The 26410-nt window shown below is 36.9% G+C and overlaps 1 protein-coding gene across 3 annotated transcripts in view; it reads right to left on the reverse strand.

The window, feature by feature from the left end:
- Nucleotides 1-113: 113 nt before the first annotated feature.
- DOP1A (DOP1 leucine zipper like protein A) overlaps nt 114-26410 on the reverse strand; it is a 92330-nt gene continuing 66033 nt past the window's right edge. For 2 of the 3 annotated variants that reach the window (XM_058566697.1, XM_058566698.1), the window contains exons 22-38: nt 25575-25700; nt 21190-21324; nt 19472-19527; nt 17419-17523; nt 14149-14215; nt 13848-13992; nt 13596-13675; nt 12401-12510; nt 11986-12135; nt 11778-11839; nt 10273-10425; nt 9005-9141; nt 8076-8131; nt 6997-7161; nt 3749-3878; nt 2866-2925; nt 114-974 (exon numbers count right to left, since the gene is read on the reverse strand). In XM_058566697.1, coding sequence (XP_058422680.1) covers nt 669-974; nt 2866-2925; nt 3749-3878; nt 6997-7161; nt 8076-8131; nt 9005-9141; nt 10273-10425; nt 11778-11839; nt 11986-12135; nt 12401-12510; nt 13596-13675; nt 13848-13992; nt 14149-14215; nt 17419-17523; nt 19472-19527; nt 21190-21324; nt 25575-25700 — 2043 coding nt within the window. In that variant the 3' untranslated portion in view covers nt 114-668. The remainder of the gene's footprint in view (nt 975-2865; nt 2926-3748; nt 3879-6996; nt 7162-8075; nt 8132-9004; nt 9142-10272; nt 10426-11777; nt 11840-11985; nt 12136-12400; nt 12511-13595; nt 13676-13847; nt 13993-14148; nt 14216-17418; nt 17524-19471; nt 19528-21189; nt 21325-25574; nt 25701-26410) is intronic. The other variant, XM_058566699.1, reaches the window with a different exon arrangement.

A 26410-nucleotide genomic window follows, 5' to 3' on the forward strand; every position in this document is an offset into this window, starting at 1 on the left:
GATACAAATGAGGAGAGGGGAAAAGACTTTATACAACTAATTTTTCCACAGCATAGTCTTCAGAACGATTCTTAAATGACTTACCTCATGGAATAACATCACTAGGAAATCAGGTGTGAACACGAAGGCTTGTATGTATGTCTCTACTCTGTCGTGAGGTTGAGATGCTCATCCTACACTTAGAGGATGCACGGCCCAGGCTCAAAGACTTGTTACTCCTCTTAGTGAAGGTGTGTGGGAGAAAACTAATTGTAATATATTACCAAGCCTCTGACAGACTAAGTGACACCATTCTGATACTGGAATGTGGTTAATAATGGAAAGAAAAGAAATCCCCAACCAATCCAAATTAAACAAAGCCTGAAACCAATAGAAAAAAATGTGCAGTCTGTATTTTGCAGGTTTAAGACAACTCAGGACAATAAAACAATGGACTATATTATGTATATATAGATCTCTCTTAGGCACCATAATCATATGAGCCAACAATATTTAAACTTGATTCAGGCCACATTCAGACATTTGCTCTTATTTACAAATATTTAAATTAAATACAACCTGAAATGTGTTGTTACATACAAAAAAAGAAAGAAACTATACAACTTAGAGCAATGTTTGTTTTAAATAATTACATTTACATTTAAACTAAATGGAACCACTTGTGGTGCTCAAGTTTTTATCACCCCTTCCAGAAAATCTTTTTCTACCATCTCTTCTATTTTTTGCCTGGCCTTGCTGGAAAATGGTTTGTTGTTTTCCAGTTTCATGTCCTTATTAGGGAAGGTGTTTGAGTGGAGGATGGGGCTCCCTGAGTGTCCTACACATCGGCTGGTGACTTTGCTGTTGAAGACTTGGCTGAGTACGTTGAAGAACGGCAGGAGCTGCTCAATACTGCGCACGGTGCAGATGGTGAGCAGCAAGTGCCCCGGCTCCCAACCCAACGTTCTCCCTGAGTTGTCTTCCTCTGGATTTTTCTGCAGAAAACACAAAGGGGATTGTTATTAACAGATCATGTCGTTCATGAGAAAACTTAAAAGGGCATAAACAGCAAACAGTTAAGAAATGAATACAAATGATGACATGAAGTCTCTATTCCAGACTTGACTCCTTGCTTCTACCTCTGAGGCCTTTTGGTGCCAGTAGAGTACCAATAAGTGTACATTGACGGTCTAACACTGTAGTAACATTTTCCAGCTAGAATGCACAAGTAAGCTTCGTTGGCAGAATCGGTTTTGGATAGAGGGAGTCAAATATCAAAGTCTGCTGTGCTTTGTATATACTCAAAAAGCTCCCAGATTTCTGGACTCCTACTAATGTAACCAAGGCTAGGTCACAGAATGACTACAGAAGAAGAAAGGGTCTTACACATTCCACCATTAGTAAGTCAATTAATTCCCTTTTAGCCATATGGCTTAAACTTGCCACAAGATGGTAGCAGGGTCCAAAGTGAATAATTACTGTCAGCACAGAGAAAAGAAAGGATCCCTCTGGGGAGACACTGCTGTCTGCTTCTGTGTTGTGCTAAACAACGTGGGGAGGAAAGCTGGACCTGGAGTCAAAATAAGTGGTTAGTGTCCTGGCTCTCCATTTACTTACTGTGTGGCATCCTTGGGCAAGATACAGAACAGTTCCTGACTTACAAAATGGGGAAATGTAATCCATCTTGCAGCAGAGAAATCAAATGAGAATGTATCTGAAAACTCTGTCAACTAATTATAAATACAAGTAAAATAATTTGTGTGCTAAGGTTAGTTTGAAAAGCCAACTAAATTATCCAAATAGTTGCAGACATCAGTCTATTTAGAGAAACTTATGAGAACTGAAGATGTCTGAACTTGGACAGAATCATAGATATGAAAACACACTGAGTAGAGATCATGAAGACTGACAATGAACTGGATAGAAAAAGGAAAAAAAAAATCATTAAGTGGGATTTAGGAAAAAGAATTACAATCTGTCATATTTGTTAACAAATGGAGTTTGCCTTCTAAGATCAGATGCTGCTGAGAAACTTGCACTGTTTACCTAATATTTTAATATCACTAGTTTCCTAGTGGAGAAAGCAGATGCAAAATCCAGCTTATTTTCTTGTGTGTGCTCACAAGGTTTGTTTGCTTATTTAAAAATAAAATCCTGAGCAAGGAAAGTAGATTTAAGTTAAAACAGAAGACTAGGAGCAAACAAGAGAAGATCTTCCAGTTCTTTATGGCCAAAAAAAAAAAAGAAAAAATAAGAGCCATCACATAGTTTATTTCTTAGCAGTTATTTAGCCGCCAATCTAAATTATAGGCTATGGAAAACCATCTTCCTTTCTCAACTATAAAAAATGGCTTTAATGACACTCGTGGGGCTGACTTTCACCTCACTCACTGACTACCATTAACTGACTGACCATACCGTCTTTAGTCCCCTAACTCAAACTGCAATTCAGTAGTAATTAAAGGATATACAGAAAGAAATTTATCCTGAAGGAAAATTTAGGATAATATCCTTGAACCCTCTACATAGCTAGTTTCCAAATGTACAAGAACTAAGGTGCAACCTTTTGTTTATATTCCTGTCGAGATGTACCTTCAAGAAAGGGACTTTGACTAAGCTCTGACCAAGAAGAGTACACTTGTTTCAGGGTTCTGCTCTTCTTAATCAGAACTACACCAGCTCCTCAATAATAAAATTAAAAGGTCCAACATGTTTCCATACAAATGATTTCTCCTTTCGCTTCACCAATCTACACTTGAAGAAAGACTTCCTTCCTGTTTACCTCTCTTGTACTTGTTGCAATTCAGACCTGGGCTTGTGTCTCAATATTTGGTCCAGATGTGGCACGTTTCTGCTATATCACAAGCATCAAAAAGCCACCCTCACCTGATGCTTGGCCATCTCCAATCCCTCCAAAATCACTGTCTTAAAGTCCTCCTCCTTGTCCTGTGGAAGGAAAGAGGAGAACTCATAGCCTTTGTTCTAGTGGAAAGTACGCCTGGCCATGAAGACCTTGTTTTAGAGTGTGTTGGATGGGAAAATGCTTTCCAATCAAAACCTTTCTTATTCTGTGGGACAAGTTTTGGGCAAAAGACTCACATTTATCCCTTAGATAAGGGAGAAGTCTTATAAAAACGCTTATTACTAATGAGATGCAGGATGACAGAAAGTACATGTGCCTGGGGTCATAATCACATTGCTTCTGGATCTGTTATCATGATTATTTCTTCAAACCCTGTGATTTCAAAGTGAAAGTACTCAAGACCTATCTTAAACTCTGGACCCAACTTTCATTTTCATCTCTGTCCTTTTACTTAGTCCCTAAGGAAACAAGTGGATTTTAAATCAAGTTCTTCATATCCTTCTAGTATAACCTCCTTTGTAATCACTTTCCTCCATTCCATTTCTACAGTTTATGGAATGTGGTTTAGAAGCTGCTGCCTGAATAGGGGACCCCAGAAGACTGGAAAATTTCTGAGCACTCAAAGCACATACTGTAAATTAGGACTCACAAAACAACCCAGGATCACCCCAAAATTGTACAGTTTATTTTTGAAATTTTTTGAATGCAAAAGATGATGAAAGATTTGTAACAAAGGCCCACTGACGAGTATGACAAATTCATTACTATTTGCTTGGACAAAGATCTCTAATTAATTAGCCTGATGCATACTGAAAGATATAAAGTACATGAGACATAAACATATTTTACAAATTTTATCTTCTTACACTTAACAAAAATAAATTAAAAATAAAAAGAATATAATACCTTTGCCCTTTTCCGAAGAAGTTTTGCTAGTCGTACTACATAAGGTTTAAATTCTCGTTGATGTATGCCCTGCCTTCTGACTTCCAAACCTGAATCATCTGAGGCTTCTGGAATAAAGGCCCATCGGTACCTATGTATAGAAGAAGGATCAACATTAGTAAGGCAGACTTTGTGCCATCTAGGACAAGACCACATAAACATAGAAAGATCATGACCCCGCCATTTATACAGATTCAAATGCCAGCTGGAGCCCCTTGTAGCCCTGTCAACTTGGGCTTGTTTCTTAACCTGAGCCTTTTCTTCATCAGTAAATATAGATACTATTAACTACCTCATAGGGTTGTAATGAGTAAATGAATATGTAAACTTGTGAAGGCCTCATCACTATTTTTTTCATGAGCACAAAGCCCGTAACTCAACAAAAGTTTCCATCCTCATTCGTTAATATGCAAAATCTCACCATATGTTTGGCCAAATGTTCCCTAACTACATAGTAAGGGGGCAAAGAACTGAAAGAATTCTTTCATGCCTTCCCTGTATTTTTGTTTTTATTTTTGTCTTTAATAAGTAAAATTAATATCTGACTATGGAAAAAATTCTAACAGTATAAAAGGGCATACCAAAGACAGGCAGTCTCTCTCCCACCATAGGATCCATTAATAGCACCAGTTTCTTGTATATCCATACAGAGTTTATGCATATTCACACAACCACTCCCCTCCTCTTTACAACAAAACACGACTGCTGCTTGTTTTAACTATATATCTTGGAGATAATATCATATAAAACCCCATCCTTTTTAACAGCTACATAGTACTCCAGTGTTGGAAGGTACTGATTTAACCTGTCTCCTAGATTGTCCCCATTTCTTGCTATTAGAAATAGTGCCATAATGGATACCCTTATATAATGCTGATTTTGTGCACATCTGAGAGTATAGTGGTAGGATATAGCAAAATTACTGGCTTAAAGAGAATGTGTATTTTGAATTTTGGTAAATATAACTTCTTTGAAGAACAACTGGACAATATCAATGTACACTTCCAACAAGAATAAGAATGCTTGGGGGCCGGCCGGGTGGCATAGCAGTTAAGTGTGTGAGCTCCGCTTCGGCGGCCCGGGGTTCACAGGTTTGGATCCCGGGCATGCACCGATGCACCGCTTGCCGGGCCATGCTGTGGCAGCGTCCCATATAAAGTAGAGGAAGATGGGCATGGATGTTAGTCCAGGGCCAATCTTCCTCAGCAAAAAGAGGAGGATTGGCAACAGATGTTAGCTTAAGGGTAATCTTGCTCACAAAAATAAAAGAATAAGAATGCTTCTGTTGTTAAGGGTAAAAGGAAATACACTTTTAGATCTTCACTATTCTGATGGTTATTTATAATTTTAATTAGAATTTCTCTTATGAGTATGGCTGAGCACCTTTTCCTATGTTGAGAAGCCATTCCTTTTCTATGATCTATTTATTAACTCTGTGTCATTGGCCCATTTTTCTATTGGGCTATCAATTTTTATATATTAGGCAAGTTAGATTTTTGTCCTATACACTACAAATATCTTTTTCCAACTCAATTGCTGCCTTTTAAACTTTATGGTATTTTTTAGTCACACAGAGACTTTGTAATTTGTATTTAGTTAAATTATCAAATATTTTGAACTTTTGAAATATATATCATGCTTAGAAAGATATTACTCTTTCAAGATTATTAAATTCTCCATGGTATCTTCCACTACTTTATAGATTTTTTTAAAAAGACATAGTAGTTTTTAAAAAACTTCAGTTAATGTTACGGCATTTCATCCCTTTTCTAGTAACTTTATCTTGACAAGAGGATCAACTCATTTTGTTTCTCATCATAGAAGCTGAAACGTCAATACCATGAGCATACTATACTCAATGTTCTTCTTCCTAGAGCACTGAAGAGTATAGTTTCTATCACTTTTGTGAAGATAAGTATCCTAGTTAATTTTGGCCACTTTCCTACAATTCTGCTTAGTATCCTTTTCTGAATTTCTTCAGGAGTAACATCAGTTTAACAGACATCCAACCACTGAGATTCATCAAGAAGTAGATATGTATGGTTTTCAAATGGAAAATAAAAAAAAAAAGGAACTGGAATTAATCTAAAAATAATTTCTAATTCTTTCCATTAAATTTAATGAAAAGTAAGCTTGTGACACAGCAATTTTTGCAGATTTAAGCATGTTTAAATATAGAAAAAAGATTCTGGTATCTTACTCTTTATCCTATTAATATTCCATTCCAGAAGAAAAATATAACACAATATAATACATTATATAAACACATATTTGATCATGTGGATAAATTCTCAAATTGGCTACATTTTGATAAAACAATCTTATATAGTTTGCCTTTTATTTTAAAAATTTAAATATGAAAAACCATAATTAAATGTTTTTCAGCACTTAGGAACAAGGCATTGTGAGAATTTACTTATATTAATTTTCTCCCTATTCCCCCTGCCGTCTCTCTAATTCAGTTCACTATCATCTGAAATAAAACAGCCTGCTTGATTCCAGTCTTGCCCATCTCCTGTCCTTTCTCCAAACTATACAGGCAAAGTAAAATTTCTAAAATGCAAGCCTGATAACATCACTACATTCCTTAAAATGCTTCAGTGGCTTCCCACTGTCCTTAGGTTCAAGTCCAAATGCTCCAATACAGCTTATGAGGCCTTACATACTTGAGTCCCTTTGCAGCCTCTTCTCTCAACATGCTGCTCCAGCAATACTGATCTTTCAACACTTCCAACACACCAGCACCACTCTAACCTCTCAGTCTTCACACATGTGCCTCCCCCAACCCTCACTCTTTACCTCCTCAGCATAAAACTCCCCTCATGGCCTGCTCTGACTCTCAAAGCTAGGATGGGTCTCTGCTGTGTGGCCTCACAGCATCTGGCACATCAGCTGTCAGAACATCCATTGTATGTTTAACTATGTCTCCTACAGTGGACTTGAAGCTGGTGAGTCATGTACTCCACTGCCTCACATCCAGTGGGTACGCAATTTGTTGACTGAATGGTCTGTTAATCTTAATATCCATAGCACCATTTATTTCCAGTAACTATGTAGCCCCATCCCCCTACCAAAAGAATGACATGTTAATAAAAAATTATTAAAATTTCAACTTACACACAAAAAAACTTTTAAATTAGTCTTAGATGTCAATGACCAAAGCAAATGCATTTCAAAAATATCCATTTAATATCCTTGCTTTTACTTACATTTGAAACTGAGGAAGATTTTCGGAGGGCAATGCCAAAGCCAGGTCCAAAAATTTGCAAGCAGAGAGATAGAGGTTTAACCACCGCTGGCTGTTATATGAAGTAGAAAAGCCATTACCTCCTGTATAGGTTGTCTCCAGACCAGCCACAGAGGGGCCTGAAGTCCTGTAAGCGGGAGAGAGTGCTGTCAGCAACTGTACCTGTTTACTAACAGGTAATTCCTGGAAAATCTCAAGGTGCCAGCGAATATTCTTCATAATCATTCTGGTAAGTGTACTAGTAATTACCAAGGTCATGACTAAAGTAATTTTGCTGTTCTCAAAAAATTCACTTTTGTTCTTTAAATTTTAAGAACATAAAAATAGTACAGAATAACTTGTGTTACACTCAAGAAATATAAAAATACAAGCTGTAAAACCAAGAGACCTTCCTACTACTCAATGTCCTGCAAAGATGGGGGGGAAATTTCTATAATAATAAACAAAGTGATTAGTAGAGGGGACTGTTTTTTATAAACCTAGCACTGAAGAAGAATAAAATATATTCAAGGCACATGGTCTTAAAGGAGCTTTTTAGTTTATAAACTTTTTGTCTAAAAATTCCTACATAAATAAAAATAAACTACATTTAGTCATACGTTAATAAACTGTCTCTACTAAAAAGAATAAAATTATATAACAGATAAATCTGGAAGATCTGGACATATGGATACCTTAGTTATAGGTTACCTTAGTTATAGGTTATAATAGGTTTTGCTGCATGTTTCAGGGACAGGATCTGAACTACAAAAACCAAAATGGCTCATGGAGCTGAAACAGCATTATACTGCTTTAAACAAAATTTGTGCCTAAGAGGCCAAAGGCCATGAATACTGATCATTTAATCCAGTCTAAAATGCTTAAAGAGTAAGTGAAAATATATTATATCCAAATATGATCAGTTAAGGTAATAAAAGGCTAAATATATAAAGTATGCAGATAAAACTGTTATCTATACTCTCCTAGTTGTAAAGTAACATTCTGGATGATTTTAGGATACTAAACACTGACGAGAATATGTTGAAATGAATTCCATATTACCGTGAGATGTCTTCATCAGCAGTGAGCTCCTGCTCCATCAGTAAAAATACCTGTACCTGAAGACCGTGGAATAAATGTTAAATGTTTATTTAAACTGGATATTTAATCCGTCTTTCAAATATCTTTAGGCTATATTTTTCATTAATATAAAAACAAATTTTAGGATACAACTTCAGGATCTTTATACTTAGTTTCTGAAAATAAAACTGCAAATTTAGCACAGAGCCTTACTAATCAATTGGCAGAGTTGAGATGAAGGTATGCTTTTGTCTTTGGCGATTATGGAACAGAGTTACAGTTATTAAAAAAAGGAAAACTATTAAAGCCAATTTCTTTGTGGGGAAATTATAAATGCTAGGTTTCCAGAGTTATAGATTCTTTTCCCTTTCTTTTCTCATCTCCCTTTCCCCAACTCCCCAAATCACTCAGACGAGGGTGACAGGGTATGGTTTAGGAAGGGGCATGGATTAGTGCAGTGGGACTTGGGAAGGTTTTATTGTTTGAGAGTTTACAAAATCTTTATGAAAGTCTCTCTGAAGCAAGCTTAACTGGCATAAGTGCTGCACTTGAAGAGTGAGTACATGCTTTATGTCAGTCCTTTCAAATCCAGCTAATCACTCTAGAGGTTCTGCTATAGGTGAGAACCAGGCCTGGCAGCCACGACAAAGTTAACAATTTGGTGTAGAAGAGACTGAATTAAACCAGATCAGACAAAGTAATGATTCACAAGGAGCTAATATTTGGAACGTTGTGTATTTGGAAGTTTAAGCTGTCTGGAGATGGACTCTGACTTGTTTTACTATTTTCAATTATAAAAATTGTCAGCAACAGTCTTAGAGTTCAGTTCTCTTCCAATATTAATTTTTATCCAGTAAGTACATTGTTTTATAATTTAGATTTATAACTTGATTGAATTAAAATTAACTCACGAGTTCTGTAATCATGGTAGGCCAGAGCGAGGTAAGATGTTGTGGAGACATTCTTAAAAGTAACACTCTGAAAAACAGGAACACTTGAGAGTGAAGAGTTGGCACCTGGGGCAAACGGAGACTCTCAACCAATCTCTCTGAAAGAAATGTAGTATATTTTCAATCTCTAAATAATTAATTATTTTAATATAAAGTTTTCTATATAATCTAGTCCTTCTCAAACTGTGGTGAAGGAACAACTTTTAAAAAAATTTTCAATCTGCTGCAGATTGATACTTCTGTAAAATATAATAAAAATGAATTACTAGAAAAATCAAATTGAAGAAAGATATATAAAATACAAATACTACTTTATTACTAGATTCAAGAGATTCTGTCAAATTTCTATAAAAGTTTAAAATGCTTACATTAAATTTCTGTACTTATCATGGATGGGGTAACAGACTGCTACTGGTCCATGGACCACTCTTTAGAGTAGCACTTACCCAACTTAAAAAAAGAAAATCACGGGACAAATAGTGTGCATGCTATATATCTGACATAAGTATAAAGGGTTAGTAAAGAGGGAGTCACTTATCTTCTGAGAGAGAAAAATAATCTCACTAAAGAGATGACAACTGTCATTCCCAACCCAGTCCCCATGTTGGCTGCTGAGGCTGGAGGCTGCACAGCACAGACTAGAGCAGCAAGCAGCAAACAATTCTGCCCCAGGGCAAGTTCATCCCCACTGTGGAGCTATTTGGTGGCACAGGCTGATGAGTGCACTGATATCCTTTAGGACACTGAGGGCCACCAAACACATTTGATGAAAGTTATCAAAAACCTTATACACTCCTCCACCCTGGCCCCAGACTATGAACCTCCAAATGTTCCTTCTAGCCAGAATTTCCTGGCTCTGCCTATATTTTGGTCCTCTCCTTAAAGGTATATAATCCTCTATCCAAAACAGAAAAATAACAGTAACATGCCTGCCTGCAGCAAAATAGTCTTATAGCTCATCCTCAAACATGAATTCCTAGGAAATTTGAACCAAACAATAAAATAGACACCACATTTAGGCAAGCTCTACAAACTCAAAGTTTGATTTCTTTTATGTACTGGTGATGATAATTGTTTCAGTAGAACAAATTTTTAATTCTACAACCTTCTCCATCTACCTACACTTGGTATATTTCACCCCAACTTACAACTTAAGGAAAGTATTTTTCTAAGGAACAAAATAACCCCTATAGTCTGGAAGATAGAGAAAACAGTTTTTCACTATTTACCTTGTATATCTGGAAGATATTTCTGGTACTGGTCAATTTCACTGCTAAAAATAGCAAATGCTAATCTTTTGAGAAGCATGGCTCTCTGTTCTAGTTCCACATCACGGTTTGCAAAGAGATTAAGTGAACTGCTTTGAGCCACAGCTACACGAGCTAAAAGAAGCAAGCGAGAGAGGTTGATACAGTCATCCAGTCATTTGGAAAAAGATTATTCTGTTATCTGTTTTTAAAAATGGCTAGATAGCCCACCACATCCAAGAGTGAGGAACTTTGGGTAGAGGACTTGGGGCTCCTCCCTGGGGCAGAAGGACCAACCAACAGATGAGGCATACACAAGCCAGAAGAGCAAGGGGTAGGAATTGTGATGTAGAGAGAGAGAAAAATTTAGAACTGTTAGGTTTCAGAAGGTAAATACTAACAGTGCCATTTTATAAAAGCCTTTAATATTTTATGCCATCTGCCTAAATCCTTCTCATTGCTTTAAAAATAATTTCTGGCCTGGCCTACCTAGCTCTCCTTCCTTGTGTCTTGCCCGTCACCCTCAGCTTGCTCTTCTGCAGCCACACTGTCTTGTTTGCTGTTCCCTGAACTCGCCAAGCTTGTTCCCACTCCAAGACCTTTATAATTTTTGTTCACTTTGCCTAGAATACTCTGTCCCTAGGCCTTCTCATGGTTGGCTTCTTTAGTTTCACCTCAAATGTGAGCTCTTTAGCTGTTATTTAAAATCTATCGCATCGCCCTATTTCCTTCACAACTTCTTACTCCCTCAAATACTGTTATTTATTTGATTAATGTGAGCATAATGCCTGGCCCATTTTTGTCTTTTAATAAATATTTGCTGAATGGATGAATCTGAACCTTAAAAGAACTCTGTGAAGATTAGAGGAGAGTGAAAATTTGCCAGATGGAGGAACCGCAGCTTGTGTTAAAGAACTTACACAGAATCATATAGACTCACCCAAGTTCACTGCTATTTAAGGTCATTAGTTTAATAACTTTCAAACTTAAAAAAAAAAAAAAATCAAGAAAACCTTTTTTTCCCCACAAAAACTACTATGAGGAACCCTAATGTATAAAACCAATCAAGATGGGGGGGGGGTGTGGTGGAGAGTGATTCTCTTTCTTCCTTCAGAGGAGATAAAAGAGCCCCAGGATTTAGTGACTTGTCCCATAGGTTGGATCCAACTGCCTGCCTTTCCTTGCCTCCCCACCTGTTAGTCTTTCATTGGTTCAACAATTACTTATTGAGTGCTTACTATGTGCCAGGTTTTATGCTGTGTGCTGAGGAAACAACTTAGAGACAAATTAGACGTGGCCAAAAAGTTTTACTTATTATTTACCATTATGTTGTCCTCTTTTACTTTTAACATTATATTCTTATAGAGTACTAAGTATAATCTGACAAAGAGCTAATTCAGTAGTTTCTAGAAAAGAGCAAAGTAAATAACAAGAATGGATCATGTACAGGAAAGACACGGCTTAGGGTGTCATCCTACAATACTCACTCATCAAATCTCTAAATGTTGTCTTATCATGTGTCATCAGGTTGTCCATAATTGCTCTCCAACTGAAAGAGACAAGGATTATGATATGTAATTAAGATGTTGTTGTTATTGTTAGAGAACAGTGTTCTACTTTGCAGGATAGTAGTTGATTTCAACAGACTTTGTGAGATGCATTATCATGTTAAATAAAAGCAAGATAACAACTTACTGATTAACACAAGAGGCATCCATCTGAAAGAAACTGGGATCCATAAAGAGGTCAAAGGCTTCTTTCTTCCAAGCTCTCCGAGTGTACTGATACCCGCTAAGACTGCTAAGCAGCTGGACACAGGCTCTATAACTAGGGGCATTATGTGCACTAGGAGGAAGCAAAACCATCTTAACCTCTAAGTTATAATTTTAATTATCATTAAGTTATTTGTAAGTGTTCACATTTACCTAAAATAAAGATAGGAAACAGAAAGCACCATAAGAGAAATAATGGGTTTTTTTCTTTAATCATTATAATTCAAGATAAAAATAATGTCATTTTGTGGTAATTCCAAAAATGGCAATAATGGAACACAATTTGTTTCTAACAGGCTATGAATTAACTAAGTAATCTACTTAAATGATAATAGTACCTGTGATTTCGGAGGTAGGGCACAACATAATGCATAATATTTACAAGTAAAGGAATAACCCGTTCTTTTTCATCACTATAGAAAACCATATCCAAAAGATGAGCCAAAACCTAAAAAACATAAGAAATGAAATGGAGTATAATCTAAGAGCTAAAAGTGACAGTATTCAGAGATGGTTTTCAGTCTTTAAGAAAACCTAGAATACTTTAAATTTAGAAAAATCGAAAATCAGATCTAAGCCATTTTTATATGAATGACTTCTGCCACTATTTGCTTTTTCGTCCATTATAACTATAGGATATAAATATGGGTAAATTTTATGATTTCTAACCAAGATAGAGAAGTATCGAAAAAGAGAGGACAAGAACCTTCTAATGTGACAGTGAGTAAACAGCAAATTTAAGACTCGAAACTAGTCAAATCATGTGCCGCATAACGACACTTTGGTCAGTGATGGACCGCATCTACGATGGTGGTCCCATAGGTTAGCACTATATAGCCTAGGTGTGTAGTAGGCTATACCATCTAGGCTTGTGTAAGTACACTCTATGATGTTCACACAAGAAAGAAATCGCCTAACAATGCATTTCTGAGAACTTATCCCCCGTCGTTAAGCAACGCATAACTGTATTCTCTTTCCCTGACTTGGTTAAAAAGGGGCTTGGGAAAAAAACCAACCAAATGAACTGAGCTGCTCAAGTCCCCACGCTGTCAATTAATAGCTATTTGGCCTTAGTTATACTGTTCTAATCTTTGTGAGACTCAGTATCTACATCTGAAAGGGGGAAACTAAAATGACCTGCAAGGCTGTATAATAGGGTACAAAAAAGAGCATGTCAGAAGATGTATATAAAAATGTTTGGTAAACCATAAAATACTTGATAGTGGCAAGCATCATTACACTACCTCCACCCTTGCCTACCATACTATGATACAAAAGCACCTATGTTTTTAAAAAAAAGTACACAAAAATAATAGTGCATGGGGAGGTGAGCAATATCTAAAGTTATTATCACTAATATTTAACAAACTAATCCAAAGTCAAAACTTTGTTTATTCTATATAGTGATTTCTAGAAGTACAAAATGGTTTTTCAAATTAAAAATTCCTCTGTAATCTTTAATTGTGATCTTTAATCTTTAATTGTGAAACTGTTTACTTCAAAGTTCATGTAAAAAAACTTGATAATATTTACCTCAGAAAGTAACGTCAGTGCATGGACACTATATACAGAAGGAGTTATGTTTGAGGTTTCCATTGCAGGTGATAACATATCTAAATAACAGAAAAGACAGGTAAAGATACAGTTAGGTCTTTTCCCAATGGAAAAAGCTGCCCACTAAACATGAGAAAAGGGATGATTTTATGGTACTTACAGTGCTAGCTATAATGATTTCTTAGTGAATATAGGCCTACAAATATAAACTCAAATGTTTGAGATCAGTACCTTCAACATCAGATTCCAAATTGGTTCCATCCACCATTATTTTGGGAGACGGCTTAACTTCAAGATTCCGCCGAAGCCATGTTGTCTGTTCCAAAGAAGAACCAGCAATTGCACCAATTGCATCCACTATTTTATGAGTCACATCCTAAAGAAACAAGGAAAAACCACTAGATATGTATGTATACACATATACATACACACAAAACTTCACAGATGATCTTATTTGACCTTCTCGTTTTAGAGTTGAGAGCACTGAGTAACACAGAGTTTTGGCAACAGCCCTCAATTCATAATGCCTTACCTGAAGGTCTCTTTGGTCTTTTTTATTTTCCAGACTAGGGTTTTTCATAATAAACTCATTCAGAACCCTAAAAGGGCCAAAGATAAAAACAAACAAGAAATATTAGTCTAAAGAAATAAAATGATGCAATCTAATTTCTCACAGTGAGCAAGTGGCTTTGTGGCCTCAATTTCTATTTTATATGTTTAATGAATATATATGGATATCATATGACTCAGTTGAAATGATAAACACATGCATAAAAAGACATGTACAAGGATGGTTATAACGGCATTATTCGTAAAAGCGAAAAACTACAAAGAATCCAAATGTCCAGCAACAGAAGAGATAAATTGTGGTATATTCATACGGTGAAATACTAAACAGCAATGAAAATAAATTATAGCTATGTGAAATTACATGGATGAATCTTACAAACATACGTTGTGTGAAAGAAGCAGACACAAAATAAAATATGTATACTTATAGCTCAAAAACAAGGCAAAATTTATCTGTGGTGTCAGAAGTCAGGATAGGGTTTATCTCTGGGGGGAAGGGAAAGGACAATAATTGGGAGGGGATCTGAGGAGACATAGTGTTTTATTTCTTAATTTAGGTTTGAGACTATAACTTGTGGAGTTGTGTACTAATTATTTGTATGTTTTTCTGTATGTGTTTTATACATCAAAAAAAAGTTTAAAAAAACCCCACCATCTTAAATTGTAACAGAGAAATGGTTTCTTACCATGTGTATGTATATATATATATAATAGATTAAAAATACTTCATGAATGAAAAATAATTTCTATTTCCATTATTTGCTAAAATTATACTCAATATTTACCTTGACTTGATTTTATTAAGATAAATTATATGCATAATTATTTCCAAACTAATATATAAAGTGATATTGAAGAGCAATCTTCATATCATTTTCTACTTTGTAATTAGGAATTTTTAGAGGATCAGTGGAATGGTAAAAAAATTAAAAAAATAAACCACCAGAAATTTAAAAAGGGAATTAAGTTTCTAGTATAACTGAAAACCTCCAAGTTTTTGTTTAAACACTCAATCAGAGTACACACACATTGAGAAGGAGGTTGGATCCTTCATGACCTGAGAAATGAGAACGGAAGAAAAGGTTGGTGAGGAGACAGTAAAATCTTGTGAGGGAGAAGCTACAAGTCACAACAGATGGCCTTCATTTTTAATGAAATTAGCCAGCAGGGGTATTTGGTGATGATTCAAAGAACTGTACCTTTACAGCTCTTTGAGTCTTAAAACAATTTAAGGTAGACAGGGCAGACACTAATATCTTCCTTGACAGATGGGAGAATAGCCTTCCTTGACAGATGGGAGGTTTACTGACGTACAGATTAGAAGATAAGAATCAGAAATCTTCATGAGAACATTGCTTGATTTCCAGTATTGACATTTATCTCTTATCACTAAAAATTATACACACTATTTATCTTAATCTTTGATCCAAGAATTGCAGACATTGAGTTCACTGCTCTTTGCATTCCATGTTCACTGTCTAAAACTCCTTCAGCTTTTTGACTTGGAAATAGATAGCATGAAGGTCGAGGGATCATCATGATCCCTGAAATTCTCGAGCAGGATCTCTAGCTCACTTTGGCTGGGCTGGGCCCTCAGGGTTATTCAGCTACTACAGGGTGACCCACTCTCCTCAAGTTCTCACTACTGTCCCTCTACCTCTCTCTGCTTCCTGTCAGAAGACAACATTCGCACATTCACCAGAAAACTTGAGGCCATCTTACTGAAGAACACTCACCTTCCCGAATCCTCTCCACTTCAAAATTTTCTAGACCACTGGTTGCCAAACCAGAATTGCTAGTTCGCTTAAGGATAATAAAGGTAAAAGCTAAGTTTATGTCTATACAACCACACAACTACATGTATAAAATCACCGTCAGCATTATAGAGGTTGACTAAAAGGTCAAAGTTCTTTGCACGTGGTTGAATTTGTATTCATTCACTGTGATAACATGGTTACTGTCACTGGCTACTGATGAAATCACTGGACTATCTGAGGTAACGTAAAAAGGCTGGGGAAAAGTGTACTCTGTTCCTTTTCCTTTCCCCCTTCTGTTGTAAGCAGTCCTTTTCAAACTTTAGTGTGTACTTAAATCACTTGGGGATTTTGTTAAAATTTAGATTCTGATTCAAGTGGTCTGAGGTGGAGCCTGAGATTCTACATTTCTAACAAGCTCCCAGATGATTCCAATGCTGCTCGTTGAAGGATCAACTTTTGAGTAGCAAAGTCTTACAGAAAATGCATCCTTCTTTTTTCACTCTTACACCTGCCATTCCCTGTTCTCCATCCCCTCCCAGCTGACTTTGGAATCTTTCTAACTTGCTGATATTTCCTTTTCTGTCTCCTTTGCTGGCCCCTCTTCCTTCTTCGCCCTGTTCTTTCAATCCCATCGTCAGTAGTTCACACACTCCCTAGCTCCCACTTGAAACAGAATTCCCAGTCCATTCTCTTTCCGTTCTGATCCATCCTCCTTGCCAGTCATGTCCCTCCTCAACACTGGCAATCACTCCCACCCTAAGACCAAATTTCTTAAACTGAAATGCAAAATCCTTCCCCATCTAGCTCCCATCTCCCTTCTCATTCACCCAACATTCCATTGCTGTGCCTTACTCTATAACCAAACCAGACAAGGTACCTTGTGCCAGTATACCCTGCCCCTTCCTGTCTCCACAAAGGCTTTCTGCTCCTACCACCTCCATTCACTGAGCAAGTATTTACTGTGAATCAAGAATAACGGAGAGCAAAAACAGACACTGTCCATGACACCATGGTGCTTGCAGTTAAGTAAGGGTGACTGGAATTTATCAAACAAATCATATAAATTATTAACATAGATCAGGAGACTCCAAGACACAGAAGGAAAATGACTTTTCCAAGCCTATTTACGTTCAGGGCCCTGAACTCAAATGACCTTCCCCTATGAAGTTCCCATTCAGCTATCCTACTCATCCCCTCCCCTTTTAACCCCACATTCTCTCCTCACTAAGTAATTACTTGTTTAACCATTTTATGTTAGCATGTTTACATTTTGTATATGTATAAACACACATTGTTTCCTCCCCATCGCTCTCCCTTTTTATAGGCCTCGTATTATACATCTAGTTCTATACCTTGAGAATCCTATAAGAAGGTAGCAAGATCACATGGTCACCTGAAACATCTGTTATTCGGCAATTAGGACAATGAACATTATTCTTTTCCTTGAAATAATATTTTTAAGTGAAATTGCTTACCCAAGTATCAGAAACTGCCCTGGGGCTGGAAGACTCAGTTGTATTGAGTCTTTGAGAAGTATCAACAGTGATGCCCAGCTGTCCACTAAATTGGGCACTGGAATTCTGCAAGATAAATATAGTTTGCATATATACATAAAGCCACAGTAAACTTTAATTTTCTTTTTATTTTCCCACAGTCTTTAACACATTTTCCTACTAGTTTCTCTGAAACATTCTCTAAATTTTTATAGACTATGATAGAACAAAATTCCTAAAAGCTTTATGTTTTCTACTAATATATAAAAAGAAAACCAAACACATTTAAAATACCCAGTGTGCTTAGTCTAGAAATTTTGCTACAGAACTCCCAGTTTTTAATTGCAGGGACTCTCAAAAGTAAAATACAACTGCAATAAATTTCAGTTTAATTACTGACATCATAGTCACCTACTCCCTATCCTATTCTCTCTACCTCTCTCTTACGTTAGCTCTTTTTCCTTCACCTACGAGTCTCTATCTCACCTAAGGGAGAGCTGTTAATCTATCCTGAACATCAGTCTCTCACCTCTAGAGAAATTAAGATTACCTTTGTTTCAGTCTGACCTTAACCCGAACACCTCTACGTATCTAAGTTCAGATTTAAGCAGTCTTTGCTTTAAGTCACAAGCAGTTTAAACATACTACATAACCTAACTTTATAAATGTTAGTCATAGATCACAAATTGATGCCAAGTTTGGTGATTAAAATGGAATTACCCTAAAGGGAGGATTAAGATTCAGGTTCTCCAGTAAAAAGTTTATCAAAACTCAAATCAGGGGCTGGCCCGGTGGTGTAGTGGTTAAGTTCACGCATTCCGCTTCGGTGGCCCAGGGTTCGCAGGTTTGGATGCCAGGCACGGACCTATGCACTGCTTATCAAGCCATGCTGTGGCAGGCGTCCCACATATAAAGTAGAGGAAGATGGGTATGGATGTTAGCCCAGGGCCAATCTTCCTCAGCAAAAAGAGGAGGACTGGCAACAGATGTTAGCTCAGGTCTAATCTTCCTCACACACAAAAAAAACAACAAACCAAACCAAACAAAACTCAAATCAACTAAGTTCTGATAGGGGTCAACTAAACACAAAACTGGACTACCATAACAAGGAGATATTTTCATATCATCATTCCTAACATTAAAAAAAAAGAAAAAAGAGAGGGCTGGCCTCGTGGCACAGCGGTTAAGTGTGTGTGCTCCACTTTGGCGGCCTAGGGTTCGCAGGTTTGGATCCCGGGCACGCACTGACGCACTGCTTGTCAGGCCATGCTGTGGCGGCGTCCCATAGAAAGCAGAGGAAGATGGGCACGGATGTTAGCCCAGGGCCAATCTTCCTCAGCAGAAAGAGGAGGATTGGCATTGGATGTTAGCTCAGGGCTAGTCCTTCTCACACACACAAAAAATCAGGGGGCCAGCCCCTTGGTGTAGTAGTTAAGGTCAGTGCCCTCTGCTTTGGTGGCCCGGGTTCACAGGCTCAGATCCCAGGCGTGGACCTATACCACTTGTCAGCCATGCTGTGGTGGTGACCCACATATAAAATAGAGGAAGACTGGCACAGGTGTTAGCTCAGGGCTAATCTTCCTCAATCGAAAAAAGAGGAAGACTGGCAATGGATGTTAGCTCTGTGTGAATCTTCCTCAGGGGGAAAAAGGAAAATCAGATTAGGTTACCACATGTTCACCAATATCAAAATAATAATAGATTCAGTGGCAATACACATGGTTTCAAGAGTAGGATTCAGCTTTTCATTTATATTTAAAAAATTTTCTTACAATTCAGTGTTTTAATATCCAGTTTATCTTTAATATACTTAGGTCTTTAGGTTTGTAGGATTTGCATGGCTGGGTCATTAAGATACCCAATGACTTGTATTAATATATAATAAACAATGTTGCTCTGTTTCTAGCATTTGTTCTTTTAATTTTAGGGGGGAAAATATGAACTTCTTGAAAGAATTCAGGTGCTTTTCTCCTATATTTCTTAAATTTTATACATTGCTAATGCAGTAAGGAGAGATCCACATCAGTTATCTTACCTTTGAATATAAGCATAGAAAAACTGAAGCATGCAGACTTCCAAAGAAAGATGTTTCTGTAAACAAAAGAAATCAATTTTACCGTGAAGAAAAATGCTGCCTTTGCTTTTTCATTGTTGCAACTACTCTGTATTTTACTGCCAATTTTTAAGTAAAAAAAAGAGAAAAAAATCAAACATGAGTTTGTCATAAAAACCATGCAGCTCTCTTCCATTTAGCAGGGAAAACTCAACACAAGAGCTAGAAGTTGAAAATGGATGGAAGGAATTAGAAGATCCTCAATTCCTCCCTGCCCCTCCCCCCATATCAAAAGTTGATACTCCAGCCATTACTTTCAAATGATCCATTTACTCTATAAGCATCAAAATTAGTTTTATTTTAATCAGCTTATGCTTGGTTGGTGCTATCAGAATTAGGTTGAGATTTTTTTATAAAATGTGAATTTAAATCTATTTTACCACACATTTCTGTTAATCAGTGTAGTTAGTTCAAATTTGGGACCAACTCCTAATAGCTAAAATGTAGTCTTTAAAGACAATGCTGAGGGTAACATACAAGAAAAAGAAAACACCTGCCCTTAGAAACTAGTAATAGGCTAGACTAGAAAATGATACTGATGTCCACTGACATTTACCAATTTGTTCCTTTTTAGTACCAACTATTCCCTTGAAGGTTTCCCCTTTTACCACACAGAGAAAAGTCAAGTATCTTATGGATACAGAACTTAGTAGATTGAGGCACAGGGACAGCAATTGGGGGGTGGAGGTGGAATTTACTCTTCTTTGTTTTCACAGCCTTCACACTTAGTCCAATATCTGGCACAAGTAGATGCTCAAAATATTATGCTGAATTGAGGTTTCACATGTGAATTTAAAATTCTATCACAAATGCCCCAGAGGTGATTTCAAAATAGCAAGGAAATTATTAAAATGTTAATAAAGACACTGGTTATTGATACATGCAAGCACACTCTTCCCATTGGCAATTCAAGGAAAAGATAAAAGAAAAAATAATTCAACATTTTCAGAGACGTGTAATAATTCTTTTAAGAATGTAATTAGGTCTATTTTGGCTTGGCTTAAAGACTAATGTTTGCAATTGGTAAATATTTTCCAAGAAAATATGGCCTCTTATTGCTGGAACAAAGAGCAAAAAAAGTAGGTAAGTCCATGATTTTACTAATTTGTAGACTTTTATGTTTGCCTAATTAGAGACAGTACACTGTGAATGCAGAGACGATTATGAATTTTCTGCAGTCCTTGCAAAGCACAGTCTTGTACAGAGTCAAGAAATGACACGGACTAGAACTAAGGTTATGGCAAAACATAGGGAGTTTACAGAACTGAGAGATTCATTCTCAAGAGAAAGTAATAAAGAAGCTGTGAAAAAGCCAACAACTGAGGTAAGCACACCTTGAGCTCTGGCTTCTGTGTTCTTCCTTTAAATGGCGAGAAAAACTTTCCCTAATTTGGTCCCACGGCTCTTGACTGCTTTAGACGTGCACAGAGAGATGAGCAGTGAACTGCTCTTCACTGGCTACAGGAAGTCACTGCAGATATTGAGCACTGTTTTCACTATGGTAGTGTGAGGGCCACATGCACGCATCTCTCAAATACGTACTATAGTTAAAAGGACATTATTGTACAAAAAATAACTTACCTACCAGCATCACTTCTAAAATAGAATTGTAAACAAAAGCAAAGAAAAGCGTTTCTTACCTTGTCCTTGGCTATGGCTGGAGGCTGCTTTAAAACTTCTTTCACAGTCTGTATAACAGTTTCTGCTCTCATGACACTGATTGAGCGAACCAGTTCTACCAGTAAAAGCTGTTCTTCACTGGCTGCTGGAATGACCTGGATAACACATCACTGTATTTACATATGTATGTGTGTACATAGTCTTTTAAGAGAAATCACAGAATTATGAGACTATTTTATGGCCTCTTCTTAATATAAAGGACTTTTTTTTCCAAGTCCCTTGATTACTTTAGGTAAAATTTATTTTTTTTTAATCAATATAATACATGTATATCATTTCAAAAAATCGAATAGGACAATAAGCCTGATAAGACAAAATAGCAGTGCCCTAGCCCTTCCTATGCCCCAGAGTAACCATTCCCAACTCTTAGCTCTTTTTATTATTTCTGAATAATACACACTGCTATTATTTTTTCCTTTCATGACTTTTTTTTTTTCAATTTTAGACATTATCTACTGACTTCCTAACTTAATTTTTTTTTAATTTAATTAATTAATTTATTTATTTTTCCCCCAAAGCCCCAGTAGATAGTTGTATGTCATATCTGCACATCCTTCTAGTTGCTGTATGTGGGACGCGGCCTCAGCATGGCCAGAGAAGCGGTGCGTCGGTGCGCGCCCGGGATCCGAACCCTGGCCGCTAGTAGCAGAGCGCACGCACTTAACCGCTAAGCCACGGGGCCGACCCTGACTTCCTAACTTTAGAAGACAAAAATTTAGCTCTCTTATACTTTTCTCCCTATCGTCCCAATATCATAATATCATAATTTTATTTAAATCAACACCCAGTGTTCACATGACTATTTATTGTTGTGCTGTGTATTGTACTATCATTGCATTTCTCTTCCTGTACAACTTTTGTTTTTCCTAGTGTTAATAAACTACTTTTTCTTTTTGTTAGCTTGGTTCTCTCTATCACAAATGCATCCCAAATGCTCCAACAACTGTAAATCTCCCCTAATACATATTCAAATACATCAGGTAATTAACATTCTCCCTTCTTCTCCTCTTTTTTTTTTTTTTGAGACATCTGTTCAATGTCTTTCTGTTCTACCCTGGCTTAGTACTCTCTAGGCTTGCTACACAGTATCACCTTGATCTCTCTCCTATGACCACTGGCCTAGAGATTCCATTTCCTTTTCTTCTGTGTTGGAACCCCTATTTCTTGGATCTCATGTCTTCTTCCTTTTTGGTTTATTCCTCCTCTGGTAGAGATGCATCTTCCAGTAGCCGAGAAAGGGTGAACTGATGGTTTTTTTTTTTTTTTTTGAGACATTGCATGGTTCAAAAATGCCTTGAGTGACAGTTTGGCTGAGTACAGAAATATAGGTTGAAACTAATTTTCCCATCACAATTTCCAGTGTTACTATTGACAAATCTTATCATTATTTCACTGAATAGGACCAGTATTTTCTCTTTAGTTTCAGATCTCCTCTTTATTTCCAGTGTTCTGAAATTACATGCTGATCTTTGCGTAGACATTTTCACAGTGCCTGTGGAAACTCATTTCTGGGAAATTTTCTTGTATTATTACTGTGATATTTTTCTCCCCTCATTTTTTCTGTTCTTTCTTTCTGCAAAAGATACGGGCATATCTCGGAGATACTGCAGCTTCAGTCCCAGACAACTGCAGTAAAGTGAATATGGCAATAAAGCGAGTCACACGAAGTTTTCAGTTTCCCAGTGCATATAAATGTTATGTTTATACTATATTGTAGTCTATTAAGTGTGCAATAGCAGCATGTCTAAAAAAATAATGTGCATATCTTAATTAAAAAATACTTTATTGCTAAAACGTATTATCATCTGAGCCTTCAGCAAGCTGTAATCTTTCTGCTGGTGGAGTCTTGTAAAAATGCAGGATCTGCAAAGTGCAATGAAAAGAAGTATGCCCATATTGAGCCTCCAGTATCACTCTCCTATTTTCCATTACTTTACATTTATGTTCTATTTCTGATATTTATCAACTTTCTCTTTGAACATTTATACCGTTTTTGTTTTGCTTCTGCTATAAAATTTTTAATATCCAAGAAGAATTTTAATTTTTGCAATGGTCTTTCTTATAATCTCCTCTTATTTCACGGATGCAATATGGTTTCACTTCTTGAAAGCCATCACTATTATTATTTACATTTTCTTCTGTTACCTGTATTGTTTCTTTTGAATTTTTTTGCCTCGTTGTTTTGGTATTTGTCTTTTATATTAGAGGCCTTCTTCATGTGACTGGTAATCCTTGTCTCTCTATTCATATTTAAATGTAAGGAATAATAATATAGCTAATATTTGCAGAGTGCTTATTAAGTGCCAGGCATTGCTCTAAGTGTCATATATATGGTTTTTATTAGTCCCGTTGATTTTGATTCCTAGCAACCCTGTGCACAGCAGAGTGGAACCCTGCCCAGTCTTTTTGTGCCTTCCTCTCATCTTCTGGCACTCTATTGGATAATGTTCCACTGCTATTCATAGGGTTTTCACGGCCAATTTTTTTGGAAGTGGGTGGCCAGGTCCTTCTTAGTTTGGAAGCTCCGCTGAAACCTGTCCACCATGAGTGACCCTGCTGGTATGTGAAATACTGGTGGCACAGCTTTCAGCATCACAGCAACACACAGCTGCCACACTATGACAAATGACAGATGGGTGGTGTGTTTCCCTGACCAGGAAACAAACCCAGGCCACGGTGATGACAGTGTATACATATATATTCTTCTAATTCTCACAACCAACCCCACGAAGTAGTATTTCTACCCTGAAGTCATATAGCTAGTGAGTGGAGAAGTCAGGATTTGAAGCTCAAGGATCTAGTTTCAAAGTCTATACTCTTAACAACTATGTTGTGATTGTCTTTCAAAAAGAAATTAAAAAGTGATGGGAATTCAAGCATTTTTGTGCAAGACTAATGGATAGGTGGGCCTCCCTGTGTGGTCATAGCAGCCCCGTTTTTTTGTTAGGGGACTCAAAAACTTCAGCAGCTATAGGTCTTTTTTCTTGGTCAGGTCATCTTCCTAGAGAGGAATCCTCAAAACTCCTACCTGAGGGACATATATCCTCTTGCCATCTCACTGGGGTGAAGTTGATTCTCATTTTTCAGTTTGTAGACTTTTCCTGAATGCTCTTGTTTTCAGCATGAAGTCTAACTTCTACCTGTGAGAATCTTGTGCCCTTGAGTCCACAGCCTCTCTTGACAAACTCTTCATAGAGTAAACTTGACTCCAGTCTCCTGCTGGGGTAGGGTAGGAGAAGTGGGTGGTTGCTTGGGTTGGGGAAAAGGGATCTAGAAGGGGTCTACCCGCTCCTTACATAAACTTTCAATGAATCTTCCAGATTTCAGCCCCATCCTAACCCTTTGCCTTTAAAAGTACCTGATACTCTACTCCCCAAGACCGCCTGTGGTTTTATAGCAGGAATTGGTTCCCTTCTTGCAGGCTATTAGATATCAGCTTTCTCTACTAAGTCAGTTACAACTCAGACATGTGTTTTTCATCTTGCAAAATTCTGTTAACACTTCTTATTTTTCTGTGGTCACCGCTCCCAATGTTTGTCACTGTGGGTTTATACCTTTTTAAATTCCTTTATTCTCATTTTTGGGAAGACAGCAGAGCAAAATGCATGGGTTCAATATGCCATGTTAACCACATGTCCTTGACTGCTTTTAAATAGTCCAGGATTTCACTTCTGTCTAATGTAATGCCTACTACTAAATCCTCACAAGCAAAATCATGTCATATAAGTAGGAATGTTTACTTTTATTATTTTAGAAATTTCAGCATATATGTAATGTGAAATCAGCTCAGAAATAACAGATCAGAAACCCTTAGCTAGATAAATCATACATTTTGTGTGAATGTAAATTTAATAGCCTTAATATTCTCAGTCACTATTTCCAATATGGAACACCTTTTTTGAACTGTTAAAAGTCACAAAACAACACAATTTTCACATATAATCCAGTCAAAACCAATATATAAATTACATTTAAAAACGAACTATTTCAGCTATCACGTCATAATGAAAAACTAGTCAAGATGAAAACTTCTCTCCATATCCTTGTTTGGTACCTTGAATGACTAGCATTTAAAAAATACACAGTACTATATTACCATTTCTATTTAAAATACAGCTACAGTTTTAATATCATACTAATTTCTTTTTTCACATAGAATAATACCTTTTGTGCTTTAGAAATTTAAGCAACAAGAATTATCTAGAATTGTAGACAAACTGTTGCTTTTCCACTACCCATCCCATCCCTGCCCCATTGCAACTAAGGGAGAACTGAAAATCAGCATGTACTTACCAAATGCTCACCAAGTGAAAAAACAAAAAGTACCAAATGGTTAAATACATACTTTGGTCCTGGTGGTGGTTTTGTTCTGTTTTCTTTCATTCCATACAAACGCAATGGCAGCCATAAAGTGAACACCATGATTCATTGAAATCGGGCCCAATAATTCAAGAATCTGCTGTCTCAAGTTCTAAAGCAATTTAAGCAAACGACAAATGAATTAAAAATTATGAAAGCATTAATAACTAGACTGCATTTTCAGGTTTTCTTGAAATAATATATAGTACTTATATGTTTTACTACCTAAATAATAGTACAGGAAACTTTTTTTTTTTTTAATAATTTTATTTATTTATTTTGTTTCCCCCAAAGCCCCAGTAGATAGTTGTGTGTCACACTGCACATCCTTCTAGTTGGTGTATGTGGGACTTGGCCTCAGCATGGCCGGAGAAGCGGTGTGTTGGTGCACGCCCAGGATCCAAACCCGGGCCGCCAGCAGTGGAGCGTGCGCACTTAACCGCTAAGCCACGGGGCCGGCCCCCAGGAAACTTTAATAGTGTTGAGAGATGCAACCATGGTCATTTTAATTCCAAGAGAAAAAAAAACACCTATAAAATGACAACTACAATCAGCCAAATGCAAGAGTCTGTTTACTTGAGATAATAAAAAAACACAATATAAGAAATTCAATGACATTTGATGTAGATTCCTAAAAAAGGGGGGGGGGCAGGAGTTGTTTTATATTTAAGTGAAATTAAACAACAAAAAAGCATAGTTTAATCCAAATATCAGTACTTAGACAAAATTTTATAACGCTTCTAACCCTTCCCCTTCTCCCAATTCTAGGTGTGTTCCCATGACTCCCAGACCTAGACAGGCAGGTCTAGGAGTAAGGTCAGG

This window comes from Diceros bicornis, chromosome 23 (genome assembly GCF_020826845.1).
Source record: "Diceros bicornis minor isolate mBicDic1 chromosome 23, mDicBic1.mat.cur, whole genome shotgun sequence".
Lineage (NCBI taxonomy): Eukaryota > Metazoa > Chordata > Mammalia > Perissodactyla > Rhinocerotidae > Diceros > Diceros bicornis.